Raw genomic sequence first — 9,787 nt, 5'->3', positions numbered from 1 at the left:
CTAGAATCTGATCCAGCTACTATGATGGACGAGTCTAGGCCTCTCGATTGAAGTACTTCTCTTTAAAACATCAAATGAATTGTTGCCTTCAACACCTATTAGTCATGAGAGGTAAATAGAACCTCTGCATTCAGAAGCAACATACTGCAGGGGTAGGCAATGTGTTGCCATCTAGATGTTGCTGGACTACAACTCCCATCATCCCTGACTTTTGACCATGCTGGCTGGGGCTGATGGGAGTTGGAGCCAAAATGTCAGAAGGGCACCACTTTGCCAATCCCTGCAGCATGTTTTTGGACACCATATACTGGGGGACAAAGGATAAGGGATTCTGTTGGTGGGAATCATAGTGTCCAAGCCCATAGAGCTCCCAACCCCATCTTCCATTCATTGCATTGTCTAAATGTCAAAACAAAATAAAAAAATAAAAATAAATCCTTCCATAGTACCTTAGAGACCAACTAAGTTTGTTCTTGGTGTGAGCTTTTGTGTGCATGCACACTTCTTCAGAGCTCATACCAAGAAAAAACTTAGTTGGTCTCTAAGGTGCTACTGGAAGGATTTTTTTAATTTTTAATTTTTAATTTTGTTTTGACTATGGCAGACCAACACGGCTACCTACCTGTAACTGTCCAAATATCAGTTACCCTTAGCAAAGTTTCTGGTATTTCTATGAAGCCTCATTAAAGCCCAAAATGGATCTGTCTCTACAGTAATAGAGGTTTTCTAGGCTGTACCTAAATGGTTTGACATATATGTCAAGATAGAGTTCAATATGAGAGCATAGTGCAGCATTCAAACTCATATGCTTTGTACGCACCTTTGTGTCCTGAAAGTCTGAACAGGCAATTATTTCCAGCCAGCTGGTTTACTGGAGAGACCAGCAAAGAAAGCAGAAGTGGTTGAAACATGGACTTTGTGACAATATGGGTTTTTTTCTTTTCTTTTTTCATCAGAACTGGTTCTGCCTGAATCTTAAAACTATGGACTATCTTAAAGTTCCTGTTCATTTTGATCATTTCAGGGCAGATGGCCGGCGTTGGTCCTTGGCTTCCTTGCCATCATCTGGATATGGAACCAATACTCCCAGCTCCACTGTATCGGTAAGACCTTCCTGCCATTAAGATGATCTGGGAGGGAGGCAAGATTTGACTGGTTATGGGAGCTGTTTATTGGACAGTGGCCTGAAGACTGTGCTGGAGTGTTTGAGGACAGGCCAGCCAAGGAAGTCTAAATCATAAATATGGTGGTAGAAATTGCTAAAACTACATGTGGGCCAACTGACCCCCAGTTTGTAGCTATTGACCCCCCACCCAAGAGCCCTGCATGTCCACTGTAGGGTTGCCTTATGTCCAAGAAATCCCAGACATGTCCTCTTTTGCGAGGCAAACAGGCCCATTCGGAGGGGGGGATTTTTACCTTTTAAAGGAAATGTCTGGGGTTTGGGGTTTTTGAAATTGGGGTGGGGTTTGGCATGGGCACGGGTGGCTCTGCATGCCATAGCTGCTGTCAGCCTGAACCTGGGAGAGAGGCACATGGGTGCAGTGGCCCTGTGCACCTTGTGCCTCTTTCCCTGGCTCGGGCTGGCAGCAGCTCTGGCTGTCTCCCCCCCCCCCTTCAAGATATGGCAACCCTAGCATGCAGGCCAGAGGTGGGGGAGGGGAGTCAGTGTTGTCAGTCTGGGTTGCCCCAGGAGAAGAGGAGTCTACATAATGTGAGCACTCGGCACAGGTTGAGGATGCAGAGTGCATACCCATTGCAAATGTTGTCACATAACTCAGTGCAATCTTTAACATCCTAGTGTGTGTATCTGTGGTTCACTGTAATAACACCTGGAATTCTTAGCTTCAGGTCAACCTGAAGGGCTGTAGGTCAGTGGCAGAATGCTTTCTTTCCACACGAAACACAAAACCCCCATTCCTGGCATTTCCAGGCAGGACTCGGAAAAGATGTGTGCCTGAAACCATAGAGCAACCTCCTGCCAACTTGGTGCCCTCCATTATGTTTTGGACTACAACTGCACACACACGCCCCAATATCACCTCTGCTGTGCTGGCTGAGGCAAAACAGAGAAGGCTGGTGTCGTCTATGCCGAGCTAAATGGGCCAGTGGCCAGATGATTTAAGCAGCTTCCTGCGTTCAGTCACATTCTGTGGGTTAATGCCAGGCTGACCTGTGAAAACCATTCTGCAGTAACAATTCTCATGTTGCATTGGCAATTGGATTATATTTTGGTTCCTGCAATAAAACTGTTGCATGTTTTAGAAGGCTATGCAGCCCATGTATAAGAACTGGGCCATTTCAAAGACCTAGATACATTTCCATGGCAGATTTGGGAAGACATTTGCAAATATCTGACACTTGGCATCAACTTAGGGCCAGTGGCCAATTCTGTTTCTTCCTTGCAGTCGTCCTGCTCCTCCCAAGAGCGCCTTCACCAGCTGCCTTACCAGCCCACCATGGATGAGCTGCATTTCCTTTCCAAGCATTTCGGCAGCAGTGAGAGCATTACTGATGATGACGGGGGGCGGAGGTCCCCTGCAGTGCGGCCCCGGTCCCGGAGCCTCAGGTAAGGATGGAGCAGCCGTCACCCTGCAGAGCAACTCCCTTGGGTCCCTCATATGTTCATTGCACATTCAGCCTTCACTCAGAAACTTGTAGGAATATAAGCAAATGAGAGACTTGCAATGAATTATTGGTCTATAGAATGGGATAAAAGACCAGTGTTCCAGTTAGATTCAGGGTCAACCCTGGCTGGCATGGGTAGATCCTAAGCTCCCCCCCAAAAACAACAACAATGGAGTGTATTTGCTAAGAAGCATTTTGGTGCAATGATCTGTGCTCTGAATCTGCCAATAGGAAGTGGGGAATCTCTGGTTCTCCTGATACTGCTGGACATCAGCTCCATCAGCCCCAGCCAGGATGCCAAGTGATAGGAGCTGATGGGAGTCATAGTCCAGCAACAACTGAAAGGCCTCCAGTAATCTTAAAGAATTGAGGTTTACGTAGACAAAAAGAAACACAGTCGTACCTTGGTTCTCGAATTTAATCCGTTCTGGGAGTCCGTTTGACTCCTGAAATGGTTCAAAAACCAAGGCGCAGCTTCTGATTGGCTGCAGGAGCTTCTTGCACTCAATTGGAAGTTGAGGAAGCCACGTTGGACGTTCGGCTTCCGAAAAATGTTTGCAAACTGGAACACTCACTTCCGGATTTGCGGCTTTCAGGAGCCAATTTGTTCAGGAGCCAAGCCGTTCAACAACCAACATACCATTGTATTAAACATACATTAAACATCTAAGAAAATAAGCACGAAACAGCTTAGCAACTCAGCAAATATGACTTTTGTTGCATTTCAAATGTGATAAAGACTGATGGGATCAGTTATTTGAATTCTGCCATTAGGCTGCAATCCTATATATATTTACCTAAGAGTAAGCCCTGCTGAACTTCTAAGAGTAGACATTAGAGGATTGTGCTTTTACTTTCTCACGTTGGCATGATCCAGGCCAGGAGGAAAGGTTAAACAGGCTGAATACAAAAGGCTCCTCTATTGTCCTGCCTGCTGGGAAGCAATTAATTTAAGAGAACTGTGATTAAATAGCTCCTTTTAATGGTTCCCTGTACATCTCGCAAAGCAGGTCTGTGTGCCATTCTGAAAGTGTTGCCTTTGGTTAAGGAAAGCAATAGGATAATACAGTCAAACCTCAGTTGTCGAACGTATCCATTCCAGAAGCCCGTTCATCTTCCGAACGTTTGACAACGTTTGTCGCGGCTTCCAATTGGTTGCAGGAGCTTCTTGCACTCAAGCAGAAGCCGTGTTGGACGTTCAGCTTCCAGAGAATGTTCGAAAACCAGAGCATTTACTTCCGGGTTTTTGGCATTCAGGAGCCGAAATGTTCCAAAATGGAGGTGTTCGGGATCCGAGTTTTGACTGTATAGGAAGCAATGCGGGTAATACTGAACACCACACTGATCTTTCACTACCAACTGATACACCACACTGCTGCTGACAGTTAGTTCCTGAGTTTCCTCACAACCCTGTCTTGTCTGTCCAATGCAATGGATGCCTGCTGGACAGGTCCTGTACACAGGGGCTGGGGTCTTGGAATCTGTTTTCTATTTTACTGGAATTGCTGGAAGCCAAGTGCACGAGACAGTTAGAAATGGAGAGCATGGTGCCTTTGAGCACACACTCAGCCCATGACAACTGGCCTCACAGTCTTTTCACACAAACATCCATTCTGATACCACCATGTTTTCTTTATTTCAACAGCCTTATTCAGAAAGCGAGAGGGAAGTCTTTTGTGTGTGTGTAAGAAACCCTTTCCAAGTCTCCTGCAAAGTACCCAGAGATTTACCATAGATCCCGATCTACCTTCTCCCCACTTCTTCCATATAGTATATTTCACATCATTAGCAATGAAAGAATAATGATTAAGTAGTAATAAAGAAAAGTGAGAAATGCCCAAATAGAATTCAGGGCGATGGGGAGTGTAGGAAAATGGAAGATACCAGGAGCTGATGCATTCTTATTCCTTTGCAGCCCGGGCCGGTCTCCATCCTCCTATGACAATGAGATAGTAATGATGAATCATGTGTACAAGGAACGATTCCCCAAGGTAAGGAGGCAGAATCTAAATATTTCATTTCCATCAAATAACTTCCTACAGGGACCATTTTGCTTGCAATCCTGGGAAATGGCTTCTAGAGGCAAAGGGATCTGTTTCATTGAGCCACTTTCCATTGACAAGAGATGGACAATATGCCTGTATTGACACTTAGCATGTAAATTTAAGACTCTTTTTTTGTCCCGCTCTTTCTGGACACAGGTCCATGCTTCAAAGCTCTGAGTCCAAGTGTGTGTGTGTGTGTGTGTGTGTGTGTGTGTGTGTTTTGTCCTGGAGCTTTCTCTGCAAAAACCCACTCTTTAGCGCTCCATTTGGTTTTTCTGTGGATTGCCTTTTGTTCCGATTGAGCTTTAAAGAGTGAGATTTCATAGGGAAAGCTCTGGAGCAGAAAAGGGGGCACTTTGACACAGAGTTTTACACTGTGGATCGTGTCTGGAAAGAGTGTGGATCAGCCCTTAATTTACATTTTAAAACTTGAATACTCTTGCCCAGAGCAGTGTCTCTTTGCTTTACTTTGCCTCATTCTCTCATGATTATTGCAATAGCCCACATTCCAAACAAACACACTGAGAAAGGGTAATGGAGAGAGAGAATAAGAACTGGGCGGGCCCAGAAATGGAAGCAAACAGGTATTCCTGACTAGGGTGTGTAATTGTTATTTATATAAATAGATATGATGGAGAAGAGAAATACCTTATGCCTTATAAGACAGAAAGAAAGAGAGGTTGGCTGTGCCTTGTTTATGTTGTGTCTTACTGTGGTGCAGTTGTGATATAGCAAGTGATTCTTTTAGAGGAAGGTGATAAAAAGGAAAGGCTCTCATGACCCAGAATTCATAGATTTTTGTTCACAGAGAGTGCTGTGAACTGGGTTCTAGTTGAGGGGCTGGGAGTCAGGATTCCCTTATACCTTTCCTAGCTTTGAGAAAGGAGCAATGCCTATTCTGGGTTATTTACTAGACTCTTTTTCCTGACACAAGAGCCAATTTCTTACCCCCCACAGGCCACGGCGCAGATGGAAGAGAAGCTGCAAGACTTCATCAAGAGCTATGAGCCAGACAGTGTGTTGCCCTTGGCTGATGGGGCTCTCAGTTTCATCCACCACCAAGTCATTGAGCTGGCACGAGACTGTTTAGCCAAGTCCCAGGAAGGCCTCATCACCACTGTCTACTTCTACGCTGCAGGAAAACATGGAGAAACTTCTAAAAGATGTGAGCACGGAGCCTCTCAGTGAATGTGCAGTGGACGGCAAGATGTGTGGAAGAAGTCTGTTTTCCATGGCAGTGAATAAAAATAAAGTAGGGAGGGGCAACAGGGTTGGCTTGGAGTATTTTCTGGAGAAATTTGGGTTTAGGTGTGAGTGGCAGCAAGTTATGATGGAAGCAACCACGATGGACGAAACCCATGTGAGAGCAGGGACTCTTGAGTGGGGTGATAGCAAGAACACGAGGAGGTGTTCCTTGTGGGCACAGTGGCATGCCATGGAGATGACTGCAACCAAAACCATTCTCTAACAAGCCCCTTCTTCCATTTTTACAGGCCTATGAGCGCTCTGAGAGTGAGGAGGTGACCTTTGTCACTCAGCTTGTGAAGAAGCTGCTCATTATCATCTCCCGACCAGCCCGACTGCTGGAATGCCTGGTGAGGCACTGAGGGGTATACAAGTCTGTCTGCTTCCCTAGCAATTGGCAGAACTCAAAGCTGTATGTCTCTGTTGTCACTTGATATCTTCCCACATGTTCACATCAAGAGCACTCCATGATCTGCTGCCTGTTGCACTCTCTGGACTGGTGAGGTGCTCAGTTTCTCAGGTCAAGGGGAAGACACACCTGAGGGTCAAGGCTGTGGGTTTATGGGCTCTGGTTCTGTGGGATCCAGCCCTGGAGCTTCCTGTCTGCCAGCCTCAGGTTCAGTGGGCTCAGTATCATGCTCAAAGCCAGGAACCTAGTCTACCACCTCAGCCACTAGCCCTGTTGCCTCTTTGGTATATTGGTCATTGACTCTGGGAATGTGACAGGTAGCATTGCTGTGGGGATGGGAGAAGAGTGCCGTTCTACTGTTCTCCCTCCATCCTCCTTTTTCATTTACTAATGCATGTTGCTGCAAAGAAGTCGTGTGATGGAAGTAGCAGGGAGCCACCAGAACACTCAAAAATAAATTCACAATGAAGTGGCCGGCAGATAGGAGCTGTGTTGTGGGTTCTAACATCACACACACAAAGTACTGTACCCAGCTAGAGCCGACAACACTTCTGCAGAGGCATGTTTTGCACACAGTAGCAATTAATGGTACATTTGAAGGAACTCTTACAAGTACAACATACGACATCCCTGAGGGACAACATGTGGGCTGTGCATAGCAAATGAGAAGGCAATGTACATGTTTTAGGAAGAACATAAAAATCATGTGTGCACACAAGTTCCTTGAAATGAATGGAATGCATGAACATAGCTGCTCTAACTCAATACAAGGCCTACTGAAATCTTCTCCCTTTGTTCAATGCCCGTTGGCTATTCCCACCAATGGACCCCAGAAATTTCTAATTCCCTTTGTCTCTAGAGGGTGCACTCTCCAAAACATGATATTTTAGGACATGTATTTTAAGAGTGCTGCCATGCATCCTGTTGCCTCTATATCAAGTTTTTAATAATTGCATTGTAGCCTAGGTTGAGAGGGCCTTACAGGGATAGGAGATGGGACAATGGTTTTTAAATATATGCTGTAAATAATACAAAGAAGCATTGCTAGCTAGCCGGGGGGGGGGGCGGACCACAAATGAATACCACCTTTTCTCCCAGGACTACCTCCTCTTCCAGAGCTGGGAAGTGAATTCAGGGTTCTTGTCTCCATCCTAACCATGCACTATCAGAGCTTAAAATGAGATTTTCAACACCAGTCATGCAGTCAAAATGAAAAAGCATGATGTAGATACAGGGTATTACTCAATAACTATCAGACTCCACACATAAGGTTAAGGCAGAGGTTTTCAACCTTTTGAGTCCACGGCTCCCTTAACTAACTACATTTTTTCTGCAGCATCCCTGTGGGGGCTCAGGAGCCCAGTTCTGTCACCCCTTTCCTGCAGAGCTGGCAGCCTCTCCCCTTTTTTGAACACCCTCCCTTGAGTGTTCCCTCAGCCTCCTCTCCTCTCCCCTCTCTTTGGGATTCCTCTAGCTGCTGCTCTAGCAGCTGTGCCCCCTGCCCCAAAGAGAGGTGCCTCCCAAAAGCTTATAGCCGGGGCTGCTGCAATAAACAGCTGTGCAAGCCTTTGGGAGGCAGAGACATGAGAGGGCCTCAGAGAAGGGAGGGGAGGAAAGAGGGACAGAGGCTGGTGTTGCCTGCGGCTCCCCTGACCATCATTCAAGGCACCCCAGGGTGCCACAGCAAAGTGGTTGAAAACCACCGGGTTAAGGAAAAGGGGCATACAGAGCCAAAGAAGGATTTGATCATATGGGTAGTGAAAATCATTGGGAAGGGGGGGAAATCTATTGAACTATTGTGGCTGGTGGGAGTTGGAGAGCTACATGTTCACTATCCTTGCTCTGTATCTGTTTCTATGAGGCTGAAAGTGGAAGAGGCAGCTTTAGGGCAGCCACGCTGGTCAAGAAATTAAGGGTGGCAAACTAGGAGGGAGACAGATCTGGTGCAAGTACTCAATCGCCCAGGAAGTTCTCCTGAGCACGGCCCAGTACTCATTTGTTTAAACAGGGCTTTAACAGAAGACTTCAGCAGGTCATTCTTCATTCTAATGAAAGGTGAGGCAGCAATTTGGATTTGGTGTTGCCCAGCACATCTTGGGCCGGCCCTTAATACTGCCTACGAAGGATGTCCTGGCTTGTGTTACTTTTGTCAGCTTTGTTCCCAAGTGGTAAGAGTTCATCCTGGTGCCTGTTCACCGGTCCTGTACGTGGGGAGGAGCCATAGTCCAGGAAAAGTGTTCAGTCCTTTGTACCGCGACTTAAGTATTAGCACTGAGCTGGGCAGCCTTGAGCCTTGGCACCAGTTGCTTCTCCTTCTGCCTCTTAATCCTGGCTCTGCTCTCCGCCATCCACAGAGCGCACAGGGCATCAGCTTTCACCCACCTGCCAGTTTCCCTGGCAACATACCATCCAATCACAGGACGCGCTTCCTCAGCCTTGCTAGTTGCCAGGTGGTTTGAGGAGCAGGAGGCTGTGCCAAGCCAATGCAGTATCAGTTGCTGTTCTTATGTCGGCATCCCTTGTTTGAAAAGGAGGAGAGTAGCAGTAGAGAGGAAAGCAACTGATTACGCCTCTTTTTATCATACATACATACATACATACATATATATCTGTATTTACTTAGTTGTCAGTTTGTTTTTGCCAAAAGCTGGCTGATGTGAAGCTGTTTGATTTCCTTATTCCTTTTTCAAGTGTTTTTCTCCACCGGCTGTTGGCTTGTGACTGACTGATGAAGAATGTCTCTGTCAGCCAGATCTGAAGGAAACAGTGTTGGGCAAATGATTCCGTTCCCCCTTTATTTCTTCTAGCACAGGAACTGGGACTGGTTCCCCTGATACTGTTTCCTTTGGACCTGGGAGTTCAAGGGAAGCAAAAACACCCACACAAAGCTTTCACCAAGGTTAAGTTGGAACACTTCAAATTCCTATTTTTCTATAATAACCCCCCCCCCCAGTCTCATCTCTCCAATTCCCTGTCTACTGCTTTGTCTCTCCCCATCCTTTCCAGCTCCACAAAACCAAACACACTGCAGTCAGAATCAGTCTTTTGATTACTCTTTCATAGCCTGGTCAGCTTGTCTCATTCCTTAGAAGCAACCTAAATTGCTGCAGCTAGACCTGTAGCCTACATTATTTTTATATTTGGGTGGTGTGATCAACTAGGTAGCCCCATTGAAATTAATGAACACAGCCAAGCTTGGTCTATGAGCTACTCTGAGTAAAACTTAGTTGAATTTCTGGTTCACAAAGAGGTTGCAACCCAGTTCACAGACCTATACGACAATTACTTGGTCATATTAAGCAAACTGCAAAATTACCACACAGCAATATAATGGTTCAGATCGAAACCTCAGTCACATAATTCCTTCACTCACTCACTGTAGGATCCCCACAGCACAAACACAGAAATCCCTGGCTCAGCTACATAAATCAGTCTGCATCACAGTTGGTATATTTGATAT

At 46.0% G+C, this 9,787-nt stretch overlaps 1 protein-coding gene across 1 annotated transcript in view; it reads left to right on the top strand.

Annotated features, from left to right (window-relative positions):
- Positions 1-966: 966 nt before the first annotated feature.
- Positions 967-9,787, top strand: part of LOC117060473 (microtubule-associated serine/threonine-protein kinase 1-like) — a 36,043-nt gene continuing 27,222 nt past the window's right edge. Inside the window, 6 exon segments of the mRNA XM_033172713.1 lie at positions 967-1,103; positions 2,409-2,569; positions 4,544-4,619; positions 5,631-5,800; positions 5,802-5,838; positions 6,167-6,268. Coding sequence (XP_033028604.1) covers positions 984-1,103; positions 2,409-2,569; positions 4,544-4,619; positions 5,631-5,800; positions 5,802-5,838; positions 6,167-6,268 — 666 coding nt within the window. The 5' untranslated portion in view covers positions 967-983.

The sequence above is a fragment of the Lacerta agilis genome, chromosome 16 (genome assembly GCF_009819535.1).
Source record: "Lacerta agilis isolate rLacAgi1 chromosome 16, rLacAgi1.pri, whole genome shotgun sequence".
Classification (NCBI taxonomy): domain Eukaryota; kingdom Metazoa; phylum Chordata; class Lepidosauria; order Squamata; family Lacertidae; genus Lacerta; species Lacerta agilis.
Note: the sequence above shows the minus strand (reverse complement) of the source record. Positions and strands in the feature narration are given on the sequence as shown.